The following is a 16,398-nucleotide window of genomic DNA, read 5'->3' on the forward strand; positions in this document are numbered from 1 at the left end:
GCATGATGACAGCGGTAGATCCAAGACAATTGAAACATAATGGCTATCACTGAATAGACAATTATATCTAAACTGGCCACACTATAAAAGTACACTTAACCCCTTAAGGACCAAACTTCTGGAATAAAAGGGAATCATGGCATGTCACACATGTCATGTGTCCTTAAGGGGTTAAAATCCATCCCTTCTGGGCTTCATAGTTTAGTGAACGAGAGAAACAAGAGATAAAGGTGTTTGTTGTGCTCTAATATTTAAAGAATGGGTCATTCAATAACTAAAATTTTCCCAGCATGCACCTGAAGCCTTCCTGATTAACTGATGAGCTATAATTTTGCATTCTCTCAATTTACACATTTACACATTTTACAGCTAGTCATATGCTCTTCTTCTGAAAAAGTTCTCAATGGAAGGAACATTTCACATTTTAAAATTATATAGAACAACATCGTTGTAAAGGAGCTCCCTGTAGCTCTGCCAGGGGCCACTTCCTAGCTGGAACAGGGGACAAACTGCAGCACTTCTGCCCACAGTTGACGTGGCTTGACTGGGGTCCTGGAACCGAATGGGTAAATCTCTCTATCCACCCCCAGGCACTGGACAACACTCAGTCCTGGGAGCGCTAGTCCTTACAAGGACTTTCCCCATTGAATCCTCCACACTGGAACAAGCTGGAGTAGGGATTAGCCCTTTTCCCTCCCAGTAACCAGACGACACATAGTTCTAGGAGTACTAGCTGGAATGTTTTAATCTGTCCAGATGGCCTGCTTTTATACAATTTCAGATACAGTTAATCACGCCCCTGACACTCCCACACAAACAGGATAATCCCTCTCCTGGACCTGAGAGAGGGCTAGTTGCAATTTACAAACTTCTCCTTTGTGCCTGAGAGATAATTGAGTCAGGAACTGAACTAATTCAATTATCTCCAGGCACAGAAAAACATACAATATTACAAAACCCCCCAAATACCTTTAAAACACCCACAAAAGTTACATCCCCTGATAGCCCTAATCTGGGTGACCAACATATCCAAAAATCACCCATATCAGTTCAGGGGTTTGGAATTTCACTGGAATTTCCCTGGAAGTCATAATTTTGACCGACTGTGCACAATGTCCTATTCCAAAAACAGTTCCATGAAATCAGTGCTAACGATCGGTTAAGTTCGGTAGTTTAAAAATGAACAAACTACGAACAGAATCCATAGTTCTACCCTGGAGCTTTTTCACCTTGTTCGTGGGAACGTTTTCACCAAACAGTGCCCTTCTAAGTCGTCTAGAACCGAATGCAGACGTTGATGGAAGTCCAGCGGTATTCTAGATTTTTTGGTGTTCTATTTCAGTTCCATGAACTCGATGACCAAACACCACTGCCTGCGTTCATTCGAACAAGATGACCGCCACCTCGTGGTTGTTCATGCGAACAGCAGCCACCCAGACGAACAATTAGAACACTGCGGTGGAACGTGTTACAAACTGTTAATTAGGCTTAAGAAGCTCCCGGGTGGTCCATGGTTCGTGCGCCTGTTTGGTTCCCGAACAGAATAGAGAAAGAGCACCAACCAAGCCAGTCTTTTACAGGTTTCCCTGAAGGGCCATAGTCTGGGGGCAGGAGGCTGGCAATCAAGCGTCTCCAGGAGCTTGTGGCAAACTCAAGTGGGAAGGGGAGTTTGTCACAGTTGTTCCACCAGCTTTTCATTGACTACAGTTCCCATAATTCACTGACATCCAACAGTCCATTCCATTATTGAAAATGTAAAAAAAATTACCTTTAGAGAAGCTTGGTAGACATCGTCTGTAAGACTCTCCATCATGTAAGAGCCTCCCCAAGGGTCAGCAACCTTTGGAATCCCAGACTCCTCCTGGATAATGATCTGCGTGTTTCTAGCTATACGAGCACTCTTCACAGTTGGTAACCCAAGGGCTTCGTCAAATGAATTAGTGTGCAAGGATTGCGTGCCTCCAAAAACTGCCGCCATTGCTTCAATCACAGTGCGGACAACATTGTTGTAAGGGTCCTGGAAAGCAGAGACACAACAATAATCAGAATAAATCAAATCAGAACAAAGGTTATGAGGTCTCATAAAATACAAATTGTCGGTATGGTTTTTCTTTTTTTCAAGCATGCCTAAACATACTTGTGTTTTAAACGTTAAACTAGTTTTTAAACTCTCTCTCTCTCTCTAAAATTAGAAGAATGAAGGAGATAGGGATAGAAAGAGAGAGAAGTAGAGACAGAAAAAAATTAAAGGGACACCAAAACAAGCTTTGTTGGTGTATAGATCATGCCCCTGCAGTCTCACCTCTCAATTCTCTGCCATTTATGAGTTAAATCACTATGTTTATACAGTCCTAGTCACACCTCCCAGCGTGTAAATGGGAAAATACTTCCTGAAATGTGAGATCTAATGTTTACATTTCCTCTATTGCACAGTCTGTTACATTTTTTTTTATTTTTTTTATTTTTTTTTTATCTCCAGCACTGATAATAGCTTGCTAGACCTTGCAGGAGCCTCCTATGTGTGATTAAAGTTCGATTTACAGAGCGGGGGGGGGGGGGGGGGGGGGGGAGGGGGAGGGACGACTTCTACAGTAAGTTAATATCTGCTTGAAAATTAAACTATTTATTCATGCAGGTTGTGTGAGTCACAGTGAGAGGATGTGTGGCTAGGGCTTAAGAAACAGAAATAAACATGATTTTACTTTTAAATGGCAGAGAATTGAGCAGTAAGAAATATGTTGCATGATCTACACACTAAATCTGCTTCATTAAGCTAAAGTTGTTTGGCAACTGTAGTGTCTCTTTTAAATATTAACAGATTAAATCTTCCAAAATTTTATAGCAAGATCTATATAAAAAAAAAAAAACTGCTATTTCTGTTTACGGATATATTTTCTGTCCACTCACCAGGATATTACAATATTAAGTAGATAACAACTTTGAGATAGGCCTGTTTTAGTCTCATGTCTTCCCTTGCCTTCACCATTACCAGTTTCTACATCACAAAGTAAAATACAATTTTAGATTACAACACCCGATTAAAAACCCTAAGGATTAGGTCGCACACAGGCAGATATGGAATGGCTGGTGGCCAATTTCCTACATCTAATTCTAAATGGCCAAAGCAATTGTATTAGGCCCACTTGTAATGACCATTTAAAAAACCTATAAAGAATACTTAAAGGAACACTATAGGGTCAGGAACACAAACATGTATTCCTGCCCATATAGTGTTAAAAACACCATCTGGGGGGGGGGGCGGAGCTTGCCAGCCATCCTGAACAGACTCCATCTTGTTTAGCTCTGCTAATCATGAGAGAATCTTATTAAATATCTCCACTTACCACACCCATCGAGTCAAACTGATCAGCTCCTCAACAGCGTGGAAGCAAGCTGCATCGATCAATGCCATTCTTTCAGACACCGAAGCAGCCTAAGCAGAGGTGGAAAACTGTGGCCTACTACACACCGTTCATCCTGGACTTGGAGATGCTCCTCACTGTGCCCACTACAGAGCAGTCACGAGGCATCCCTGCAGGGACAGCTCCTACTCCAGCTAGCAGTGTGCCAGCAAAACGGCACCACTCGTACAAGCTGGCCACTGCCCATGCCGGAGGGACATCAGGGAGGTGCTCCAGCGGCCAAGTATACTGGGCCTGCACCGGCAGCAGACCAACCTGGACCCATCCCAGCGCCAGAATCGCCAGAAACAACTAATACTGAACCTGCGGCTAACCAGCCCTCCCCACTGATGATTCTGCCCTACAATGATTCTGCCCCTACCAAGCCTGATTTGAAGGACCTTCTGGCAGATATACGCCAATTGCAAGCGGCCGTCGTGAATCTCGTCAAGGCCGACATCACACAGGTCACAGACAGAATGCAAACGGCTGAGGAACAAATTACAGACACAGAATCTCACCTGTCATCCCTCAGGAAATCAGTCCAACAACTTCACACCGAGCATAAGGCATTAACAGTGCACATGACATCTCTGGAAGACAGGCAGCGCTGTACTCATATCAAAATCCAGGGTATACCAGCCGCAGTTACAGCCGGCAAATTGCCGCACTATATCAGGTGCTTACTCTCTACAACTCTGCCATATGCTCTTGTCAAGAAGATCGACATAAATGGAAAATACCGTGTTACCGGTTTCGATCATTATATCAGATATTGTATGTGTACAGGCTATGACAAGCATCGATGAGTGTGCACTGCTTGGTGTTCAGACCATTTTGCAACAGGATGTGCCTATCTCACATTAAAGAAAAGAAGGGAACTATATAAACATACAATCTCTGGGAATGTCTAGAAGCGTTACTGCTAGGGATCATATAGGTTCACCATGGGTAGACCTCTGAGCTATAGCTACTATTTGCACAGCATTCAAATGTACGTTCTTTTGAGCATACGGACCATGTAGAGAAGAATGACACTTCAGGGTCTGATCTTGTGGAATATATATAGTAGGTCGTAATCCTCAACCGGGGCAATCAGGTGCTGGGTTATCACGCCTGGGACCTGTTTGTAGGTCTAACTTTACGGGGAGATGTCCCATAGCTGGCGTGCACCTATGGTATGTGTGTTGCGTCCTCTTGTCGGAACCTGAGTAGGTAATATGGTAAGATGTCCCGTCTAGCGTAGTGCCTACTCTGTGTGTTGCCCAGGAAGCACCTCTAGCAGCCATATGAGGAGTGGACACAGGAGGTATCTCTAGTCTTTTCTCTGAAAATACAGTGTTTACTGCTATAAGCCTAAAGGGAATGATTCTACCCACCAGAACAAATTCAATAAGCTGTAGTTGTTCAGGTGACTATAGTGTCCCTTTAAAGATTTTACATACCTGTTCAGTTAGAGACCATCCTGATGTCTGACAATGGGCTCTCAGAAGCAAAGATTTCTGTTCCTTCGGCTGAAAGTTTTTCTCTATAAGGTGTGCCCAGAGTCGCCTGCCCGCTCGCATTTTGGCTATTTCCATGTAAAAATTCATCCCAATGCCCCAAAAGAATGACAACCTGTAGAAACCCAAACACAAATTCATGGAGTCATGTTTTGTTAGGTATACATATAGATACAAATAAAAACCCTTTCTGTCTTTAAAAAAAAAAAAAAAAAAAAAAAAAATATATAATATGTGTGGGCACTTAAAGGGAAACCCTTAAACTATGGTGGAACAAACATACATTCTAAGTTTTGGTTTGGTTCAGAACTTGGACAGTTGCCTCTGTCCTTAAAGGGTTAAGGTCATTTCTAAAAAAAAAAAAAAAAAAAAAAGGAATAGTTCCCCTTTAATTGAAGACAATGTAGCATTAGAGTGGGTTCCAGCATGATAAAGTGTAACCTTTAAATAGTGCAGGATAAAGGTGGATTCTACAGTAACAACGTTTACGATCCTTTCAATCCTGTAGTATTATGGTGAATTCTTGAGTGAACAGGTTGTTTGAGATTACGTTGTTCCCTGATTAGGTATAGAATCTCTTTAGGGTGAGCTTTAATTGGTGTTTTTGGTAATATGCAGTTCAGCACCATTAATGAGGACTGGAAGAGCTGAAACTGCCAATAGGTGCCTTAACTCTGCGGTCATCAGTTTATTCCGAGCCTCAATAATAGTTTTGTGAAGGGGCATGCACACAACGTTCATCTGTGCCAAAGACTGTGCCAAACAGCAGCTCACAGTGAGATCTGGACTTACCTAGAATGTTTACCCATATATATATATATATATATATATATATATATGATGGATTTTGATGTCAAAGACAAAAAAGTAAAAGTTTTTCCTATGTCAGAAGGATGTAGTCTTATAGCTGCAGCAACATTTGTCAAATAAGTTGTATGGGGCTTGGGGTGTCCTTTTTAAGTTTTAAAAAATAACATTCTGTACTGTTTCTGTTAGCATTTACAAATTGTGAGGTACAAAGCTTTAGCAATCTCTGTTAAAATCCAGTAGACAAATAGGCCCTTCCAACTTTTTTTTTTCCCATTGACAGGGACCAGAAGGTTATAAATAGATCCAACCGCATCCATCACAAATGCAAGCGGTGAGAGGTTTTGCACATTTATGAGGTAATTGCACCAATTTTCACTTTTAGATTTTCTGTAATGGATTTAACTATATCATTATGTATCATTATTTGTAAAGCTTGGAGAGAAAAAAAAAAGGTATTACGATTTCCACAAAACACAGGACATTTAAATAAAACTAAAAAAATGTTCTTGAAAAGACAGACATACCTGGGAGCAAATTCATCAATGGTCAGGCCAGCCTTCAGTCCTGTTCTACAATATTCTAGCCCATCTGCCACAGTGTATGCCAACTCCAAAATAGCATCTGCTCCTGCCTCCTGCATGTGGTATCCACTGATAGATATAGAATTAAATTTTGGCATGTTCTACAAGAAATGTCAAACACAAAGTGTTAATAAACCACAAAGATTTATTAAATGGACAGTCTAAGCACTACAATCACTGAAGCCTGACCTGGCCCAAGAAGAAAAATATAATGATGCCAATTTGAAAGCTGGGGGCTAATCTGCAAAATGCTGTTTTTTCTCCTGCAGGTTGGTTTCCTGAGCTGACGTGCTTCTCTACAGCCAATAACTGGGCTGAACTTTGTATCGCAATTCTAGGATGGTCATTTTCATACCGAAACAGATCTTTAAGTAATAATTACAACTCAACTTAATTTGGTTAAATAGCAATAATATAAATTTGTTGAGAACGATATTAAAAAGTGACTGTTGTTTATACATAGAAACTTAGGCTTCTTGCAAATGCAGTAATGGAGAAAATAATACCTGAGAAGTGTACTGGAAAATATCAGCAATAATTCGCATTGAGGGTTCTGGTGGGAATATATATGTGTTCCTGACCATAAATTCCTTTAATATATCATTCTGTATAGTCCCAGTTAGCTTCTCCTGAGGAACACCTTGTTCCTGCCCAGTGACAATAAACATAGCAAGGATGGGGATGACAGCCCCATTCATGGTCATGGAGACAGACATTTTATCCAATGGTATGCCATCAAAAAGCATTTTTGTGTCCTCCACAGTGTCTATGGCAACACCAGCCATTCCAACATCTCCATGGACCCGGGGATTGTCAGAGTCATAGCCTCGGTGCGTGGCCAAGTCAAAAGCTACAGATAGTCCTTGCTGGCCAGCTGCAAACAAGAAAAGACAACTCAGAGATAGAAAACAACAAGTTATTTAAAGGTGTCAACAATGTAAATATTAAATCATCAATACATATTGAAAGCATCATCTTGTGGATTATAAAAATTAAGGTCAAGAAATAAAGTAGCCAAGCCACAAGCATATTTCATAAAAAAAGGTGACGCAGCCGCTATTTAATTGATTCCTAAAAATGCGCATATTGGCGCCTTATCTCCTAGAGTAAGTATATAAATAAGTTTGGTTTGGAAAGTCAAACACTAGTTAAAGCCTGTGTTGCATGTTTTTTTTAAAGCCATCATTATCATTAAAGGAACACTAACGCATCAGGAATACAAACACAATACTGTGTTCCAATATGTCAATCCTGATGATCTCAGCCAATCCAATGCCTCCCCATAAGGAAGCATTAGAAGACTAGTTTGCATGTGCACTGCGCCAATCAACATCTCATCATGGAGTCACTGCTTCACTACAGGGAGTGCTCAGTGTCTGCATGCAGAATGTGGAGATGCTGAACGTTGATAATGCTGAAGTGGTCATTGTTCTTAAAGTAACCATCAGGTATAGATTTTAGTTATACCTGAAGATGTGACCCTTGAAAGCATGTGGTAATCGCCCCTACAGCAAATCGATAAAATAAACCTTTACTTTTTATTCCAATCTTTATTTCTTGTAATCTCCTTTCTCTACCCATTTCCTTGTTGCATATCACCCTCTAGTGGACATTGATACATATAAACCATTCCATTTGTAGTTTTACAGCCATCAGTGTACAAACGGATACATCCAGGAAGATAATGGGCTATGCCACAAAGCACACTTCACCTCAGACTGCTTCATGAACATGGACATCATCTAATGCAACTTCATGGACAGATTCCTCAATCTGTTATCAGGATCAGCCGGAGATGTTTGTGATCCATTACCATAAAACATATCAGCACTATGCATACAGAATGGTGGTTGAGGAATGGGTTAAATACTCACCCTTTATGTTATCTCTATAGAACTTGTTGCTCTCCTCCACTGTGCTGAAGCCAGCATACTGTCGGATGGTCCACGGCCTGTGAGTGTACATTGTGGGGTAAGGACCACGGGTGAAAGGTTTCACGCCTGGCAATTCCTCTGGAGTCTCCACTGTATCTCTTTTGGTATAAAGTGGCTTGATCACTATGCCTTCTGGCGTGTGCCACCGCAGACTTTCTGGGTCTTTGCCCTTCAGCTGTTTCTTGGCCATCGCTGCCCATTCTGGGTGCAATGTCTGATGATGAAGGAGGCGTGGGGAGGGACAGCGGCTGCATGTGAGCCTGCAGAGAGCTAGGAGCTTTGTGGAAATGGGCTGTTGGCGTCCGTGTACATTGTTCAGTAGCAGATGCTGAGCTCTCGCTCTCAGCATGGTTTGAAGAAGACCAGAAGTCCGAACAGTTAGAGCTGGCAAAACAAAGGAAGACAGTAATGAACAATGACTCATATTACCGATTCCCTGGGATTTATTCACTTAACAATGAGATGACAACCAACTTGCAAAATGTATGTGGAAATGGCCAACTCGTAAAGAAAGAAAAAGGGGGGAGGGATTTTTTATAAGGATGCTGATAATACACAAGTCAAGTTAAGTGAATTGTTACGTGAATAAGTCCCTGTGAAATAAAACCCATCGATGATTTCAGTAAATTTAAAGATCCAACCAAACTTCAAATTGGTATATAAGGAAACAATATGAAAGATTATACAACTTTTAAATGCAATTCCCAAAGATGTGTCAGAAAATTATCACAAATAATTAATCGTAATTCATCTTACAAATCCTTTGTGTATTTAAATCTTTGATGTAGATAAAATTGTTCACAGAATACTACTTTTAGCCAATTTAAAACCCAGTGGATTAAAGTCATTATTTTAAATAGAAGGTCAGAACTCAGGATATAAGACTGGGGTGATAGAGATCATGATGTAATGGTTGAGGTGAGAGAGATTCCAGTTTGATATGGTGGAAGGCAGATAAAGATATTACCGTATTTATCGGCGTATAACACGCACCTCATTTTAAGAAGGAAATTCCCCCCCCTCCCATAGTATTCTCCCCCCCTCCCATAGTGTCCCCCCCCTCATCCCATATTATACTCCCCCCCCCAATAGTATTCTCCACCCCCTCCTATAGTGTCCCCCCCCCTCAACCCATAGTGTTCTCCCCCTCCCCTTGTCCCATAATTACTTACCGGTCTTGAAGCGTGGGCCGGCTTCACAGCGCGCACCGCAGTACAGGAACTTCACTGAATGCGCACTTCCTTTCAGTCCCGCCGGAAACCGGAACCTGAAATTGAAGTTCCAGTATCGCGGTGCGCGCTGAACACCGGCCGACGCTTCAAGACAGGTAAGTAAACCTTCACATTTGCTCCATAAGACGCACAGACATTTCCCCTCACTTTTGAGGGGAAAAAAACGCGTCTTATGGAGCGAAAAATACGGTATATGGGCGTATAACACGCACACATCATTTGCCCCCTATTTTCAGGGAGAAAAAGTGCGTGTTATACGCCGATAAATACGGTAATTTGCAAATAATCAAAATGGGGCAAAGGGAAGGGGATCAGGAGACAGTGTAGGAAAGATGAAGAACTATTTAATCCTTCTAATCTGGAGAGCAAAACGTAAGCTATTGTACCCCTTGAAAAATATACCTAGCCAAATGCTATCATGTGGACCCAATGCAGCATGACCTTCTGTCATTCTTTGTGAGGAGTCCAATCACCCGAGGCTGCCAACATGGCACAACATAAAAACAATCTGCAATGCATTAAAAAAAACCAAAAGAATAAAACGTTGCCACTGTCCAATCTATCATCACAACTAATTTAAAGCAGCACTGTCATCGTCTGAGAACTTTGCAGAATATGAAAAGAACCCCCGACTGTGACATTGCTGCTGTGGTCCGAGTTTAACTTACTATAACCTGTCCTTCGCTGGCATCGTCATCTTCTTCTGGGTGGGCCTTTGTGGCACATGGCGCTGAAGAGCCAGGAAGCAACATAACTGCTGTACTTGCGTATACTGCTTAGTATAATGCAGAAAGTACCGCAAGCAATGAGAATGAACTATTTTAGAAACATAGGTATTTCTGAAAATTTACAAAGAATTCCCCGATCTGTGTTTTTCCACCCTAAATACAGATACTATGGGGAATACTCATGGAAATGGGAATTGGCAAGACAAGTGCAAATTTAGACAAAACGACAGAACTGCGACAATAACGGAGTTGGAGAACAATTTGTGCATGAAATTACAATTCCTTCGTCGATTCTCTGCATTTTCCAGTTTGGTAAATAAACCCCCTGAGAACAAAAACTGAACTTCTACAAAGTAAAATATGCAATTTCACTCAGCAAGCTTTCTATAAATATTTAAGGAATCTATAATCTACACTTTTATAAGTAGCTTTTCATAGAATGGTATAATTTTACCATGCAGAAGGTGACAGACAGACGAGAGTTGATGTTATTGCACAATTATCCTCTGCAGAAACGCTTCCTAAAATAAATCAAGGGCATTCATGGGTCTTAAACCTTGCAATGCGTTGCCAAACCTCATTCAGGACTGAAAAGGATAAGTAGTGTGTATGTACCAGCTTGCACTCTACCTGCAACAGCATCCTGACACATACGCAGTGCGTTCGTGCATTGGGGACTCCTGCTCCCGAGACATATGGACATATAGCCAGGATCTTCTTTCTGCAAAGCACTGCTGTAGAGATGTAAACCTGATTCTGATAGAAACAGCCAACTCCCTCCTAACAACCACTAGGCACTGTGTCCCCAGTTCCCTTTTTCTATGGATATTTGGAGGCCAGACCAGCCTCCTTTTGTGTTGAGCACTTTTCAGATGCAACTTTGGAGGTAACCACAGGAAAGTAGAAATTTGAGGAGGTTTTTGGATAGCAATGTCACTTTAATAATTTTATTTGATATAGAACAGCTATACCATATGCATTGTGGGCATATACATCAAAGCACTATCACTTTAAAGGGACACACCAGGCACCCAGACCACTCCAGCTAATTAAAGTGGTCTGGGTGCTGTGCCCCTGTTGCACTTCGTGTTGCAATGTAAAACATTGCAGTTCCAGAGAACAGCAATCTTTACATTGCAGCTCTAAACCTGCGCTCTGTGGCTGTCTACCAGACAGTCACTGGGGGCGCTTCCAGATTCATAACAGACTTTTGGTCCGTTATCTGATGCTGGAGGTCCTCATGGACCTCCAGTGTAAATTTTTCCCCTTAGGAAAGCATTCAATAATGCTTTCCTATGGGGAGGTCTAATGCGCGCAAGCAGCCATTGTCGCACATGCGCATTTGTTCCCCCCCCCCACCGGCTGACGGACATCGGCGCTGGATTCAGGTAAGTAGCTGAAGAGTTTTAACCACTTCAGCGACATGGGATGGAGGGCGGAAGGGAGGGGGCACTGCAGGATCCTGCAGTGTCAGGAAAACGGGTTTGTTTTCCTGGCACTGGAGAGTCCCTTTAATTGTTTAGTATTGACATTGCATATTTTTAAATATTTTTTTTTTTTTTTATTACATCAATTTTTTGTTATATATATTCTCAATCCTCTTACAACAGATTAATTGAATACACTTTAATACATTTTGCACTATTTAATTTGTCTCCCATGTTGAAATTAGTGTAGGACCCAACAGTATTGGGGTACTGTGGCATAGTTGTGGGCTTACCATGATCTGGCCTTATGGTGGAACTGAATCCCCATATTTGTTTGCTGAGGTAGGTGATTTTAATTAAGGTGATTTAATTTTGTAAAATGTAAAACGGTATTTGTGTGCGGTGTTCCTTAATCTGTATTTTGTTAGACTTTAGCATCTGTCTTGTTCACCTAATGTACAGTGCTGTGGAATATGTTGGCGTTATACAGGGACTTGGAATTCATATCGCCTGACGCTGGCCGAACAGTTTTTCTATTAATTTAGTCCTATTGCGGGCTGCTGGGGGGATACTTGGTGAGGTTGAAGGACTGTCCGTTGTATCTTAGAGTCGGCTGGGGACACAGTACACCACCAGACAGGAATGAGAAAGTGCGAGGAGCGGCAGTTGCTCCTCCAAATGCAAGAGCTTAAGGCCGCTGGGAGCATGACATCATATGGCAGTGGCCTGCATGGAGGAAAGGGAACAAGCTGCAGATCAGCTGCTGGTAATGTGATGGAATGGGGTCGTATTGTATGTGGGTCAGATGTAGTTTGTGTGTAAATGGCTCAGTGTGTGTGTGTCTCCGGAGTATGTGCGTAGGTCAAAAAGAGAGGAGGGCAGGTGGCGCCAAAGGGATATGGACAATATATGGTATAGAATAACACAGAAGAATAAAAAACAGAATAAATATGTTCTGCAGTAAAAGATAATCAATATTAGTAATAAAAATGTCCAATTTCAAGTCCCAGTAAAAACTTGCAAGAAGAAAAAAAACCACAGTCCTGTCAGTAGAATTCGTCTATAAAAGTGCCAGATTAAAGCATTCTTGAGATCCATATGTAAAAACAGAGAAAAATAAAAACCTAATAGTGCAATACATCCCAGAAAAATGTAATAGCAATAAATATAGGGGACTTATATGGTCGTACTCACGTCTTTTTAGAGCTTATAACCAGCTCTAGTATGAATAGCGTAAAGTGGTATAATCCCCACCTATGGGATACGTGAAGAAATGTTGTTAGGCAGATGTCACAGCAATATGAAAACCATAAAAATTTAAAACATTTATATTTCCACTTGATAAAGCCTTGTAGGTGGAACGTGCTGTGGGTATTTTAATATGGTTTATTAATATAGGTATTTTGGCTATTTTACCTTTTTTATTTGTTATTATTTTACTTTGTATCCTTTACTGCCTGGCACCCGATTTTAGTGTTCCAGTGAGGACTATTTCAAAGAATCCAAGGTGGGCCTTATACCATTTTTGCCCTTTTTATTGAACAGTTTGCCTGCTCAACTGTTATTTTATACTCCTGGCATCTTTTAAACAGTGAGCACTATTGTTGTTTCTTTTTAATTTTTGCTGTGACATCTGCCGAACAACATTTCTTCTGTACACTATTTATACTAGAGCTGGTTATAAGCTCTAAAAAACGCGTGCTGCCTATCTACACTTTTTCTTTTTTGGTTTGGTTTATCAGCGCTGACCCTTTTGTTTGTATTTTTCAGTTCATGTGTTTGGGTCAGAGAGTGTGTTTGTGGGTGTGTGTGTGTGTCGGAAAGTGAGTTGGGGACAATGTTTGATTAAACGTTAATTTTTAAGAATATTATGCATATATACAAATAAACATGTATATTATATATGTGTATATTTACATATGTATATATTATAAGCATGACTTATATATGCATAAAACACAAGTCATAAAAAATAAAAATGTGAATCAAATTGCTTCAAATAAATACAGCCAACACACACCACACACAGTACATAGAGCCAACACTGACACGCACATTACATACATTACATACAGGCACCACACATAAGCTATATAAAGCCAGCACACGTTACATACAGGTAGCACACACCACATTCACATTACATACAGGCAGCACACACACACCACATTCACACTCTAAATACAGCCAACACAAACACGTTACATATAGGGAGCACAGACACATCACATACAGGCAGCGCGCGAACGCACACACACACCACATTCACACTCTATTTACAGCCAGCACACGCGTAACATGCACACAGCACACACCACACACGTCACATACAGCCAGCACACACCACAGTCACACTCTACATACAGCCAAAACACACGTCACACATAGGGAGCTCACACCACACACACGTTAGGACAAGTAGATTGAGCTACTACTGTAGCCCCTTGGACAAGTAGATTTAAATAAAAATATATATAAAAAAAAAAAAAAACCACCAAAAAAAAAAAACATTCCATACCCCTGGCTATTTAAAGAATAGCAATCATAGAACGTTTCTTTAACATTTGTGTTCAGGCTAGGGCTAGAGCTAACATTTCTATAATGTTATAAAATGCATGATACCCAATTTGGTAAAAGCCTAATTACACATAAAAAGCAAACAAACAAAAAAACACAAAACAAAAACAGCTTTTGTGTATGTGAGTCCAGAGAGCAATACATATACACATGCATTCACTCTGCATACAGTAAAAACATATAATAATGATAATAATTACACTTATTTTTGTTGCATTAGCTGATCTCTGTGCAGAACACCTTGTATATAAATAATAAGTAAGAAAGCCAAATAGGTGACAGTGACATGGGGTGTGATCATGTGTCTCTGCTTCAAGGTGAAAGGGAAACAATACTGAACACACAGCTGTTTCTCTGCCTATAACCTTCCCTTCCATCACTGCAGGAGCACTGGGGTTCAAGAAGCCTAGACATAATGCAAACATTCATATTAGGGGTCTATGTCTCCTTACCTGCAGGATTGTGTAGCAGAGGACTGCAGGATACTTCACCAACTCCCTAAACTACAACTCCCGGCATGCAATCCTCTGCAGAAGCACTTCCTGTATCCCTCTACTCTCAGACTTCCCCGGGAAACCGAGCAGTAACGATTACCGTTCCGTTTTACCTGACTGTTTCAGATTTAGTTTCTAAAGAGGGAATTGGCAGAAATTCTATGTGAAAATCGAATTTGAGGTCAGCAATATTTCCAACTTTGGATATTTGAACTTATATAAAAAATATGGCACTCCCTTTTAATCCATTTTGTGGGATTCATCCACTTAACACCAAGTTGCAAAATTCACACAAATATAGCCAAACTGTGACTGTAGCGGAGTTGGTGACTTTTTCCAAATTAGATATTTTAGACCAATTTTTTTTTTTTTTTAGAAAAGAAAAGTGTGTTACAGACAAGGTGAGTATAAAAGAGGAAGGAAGTGTTATCCTGGTGCGCATGCGAGCCTGGGTGACAGCCAATCAGGGATGGCCATTGCCCATGCGCTAGGTGCTTCTGAAGCGGATACATATTCGGTATAAAGAATAACTGTTCCTTTCTTAATTATTGAACAACATAAATACAAACTAAAAGTTAGCAATTGTTCGTGCTGAACTGTTTTAACATTCTTTATATTTCCTTCTATTTTAATTTATATTCTTTTCTGGGTAACACCAGGGTAAGTATATAAGTTATGTGATACTTGCAGTGCGTGAGTGCACCGTTGAAAAAGCTTGTGTGCGTTGGACCAGATTTCCTGCAAGGCCACAGGGCGACAGGCTGGAGAACCGCGACTCAGCCAGTGAAAAAAATCAAAGATCTCCCATGGACCAGAACATGATTAATTAAGAGTTTATGGTTCACTCGGGGTGTGTGCGCGTGTGTATGGGTCTGCACAAGGGCAAAGTTGTTTTTTTTAAAGTCAATTGTGGGAGACTATCACTTATATGAACATAAATATATGCGCATGTATATTAATATATGTGTATTATATTACTATTTTTATGTTGTACATATATAAATGTATTATAAAAACAATACAAGTTGCACTCAAAAATTATTGTAACATGTATGCATTAATAAATATGTAAATATGAAGGGACAGGTTCAAGGGAGGGTGCATTGAGGAAACTGGGGGAAAAAATTGGTAGAACCACACTCAAATAAATAAAGAAACGAATTAGATTGTTTGGTACAGGCTGTAATGCCAATATATTTCAGGAATTTGATACGTAAAAGAGAATCGAGAGATACATATGTAAACAAATAATCTGTGTGCCTCAATTTATGGATCCGTCACCAGTGCAGAAAGATGAAACGCAAACAATATTAACTAATAGAAAAAATATATACGAGCATATAAATACTCTAGGTCCTGCACATTAATTGCTTACCTTACATGGAACATCAGTAGTAATACACACAGCAAATTTCAATACAAGTTTCAAGGGAAAGCCATAGAATTTAATTTGGAGTTGCATCTTGTACCATTTAATGCCAACACCTAGAGTCAGTGAGTGCCAACATTTGTATATTGCTTTGATACATTAGGGCAGGGGTTCCTATTAATTTTGACATAATGTATCAACATCGTGGACACCCCCGTCCCAAAAAAATAATTTGTGCCACAGGGTAAACCTCCATTTGCAGAGCATAATGTTTTCTTTTTTTGGCAAATTTAGTTTATATATATATACATACATTAATTATACAGATCGTAAACATATTGTA

General features: G+C 40.4%; 1 protein-coding gene across 1 annotated transcript in view; it reads right to left on the reverse strand.

Moving 5' to 3' along the window:
- The window catches only part of MMUT (methylmalonyl-CoA mutase), a 46,834-nt gene extending 32,097 nt beyond the window's left edge, over nt 1-14,737 (reverse strand). Inside the window, exons 1-6 of the mRNA XM_063442066.1 lie at nt 14,645-14,737; nt 8,169-8,612; nt 6,801-7,168; nt 6,238-6,395; nt 4,847-5,018; nt 1,769-2,017 (exon numbers count right to left, since the gene is read on the reverse strand). Of these exons, the coding sequence (XP_063298136.1) occupies nt 1,769-2,017; nt 4,847-5,018; nt 6,238-6,395; nt 6,801-7,168; nt 8,169-8,577 (1,356 nt within the window). The 5' untranslated portion in view covers nt 8,578-8,612; nt 14,645-14,737. The remainder of the gene's footprint in view (nt 1-1,768; nt 2,018-4,846; nt 5,019-6,237; nt 6,396-6,800; nt 7,169-8,168; nt 8,613-14,644) is intronic.
- Nucleotides 14,738-16,398: the final 1,661 nt, after the last annotated feature.

The sequence above is a fragment of the Pelobates fuscus genome, chromosome 2 (assembly GCF_036172605.1).
Source record: "Pelobates fuscus isolate aPelFus1 chromosome 2, aPelFus1.pri, whole genome shotgun sequence".
Classification (NCBI taxonomy): domain Eukaryota; kingdom Metazoa; phylum Chordata; class Amphibia; order Anura; family Pelobatidae; genus Pelobates; species Pelobates fuscus.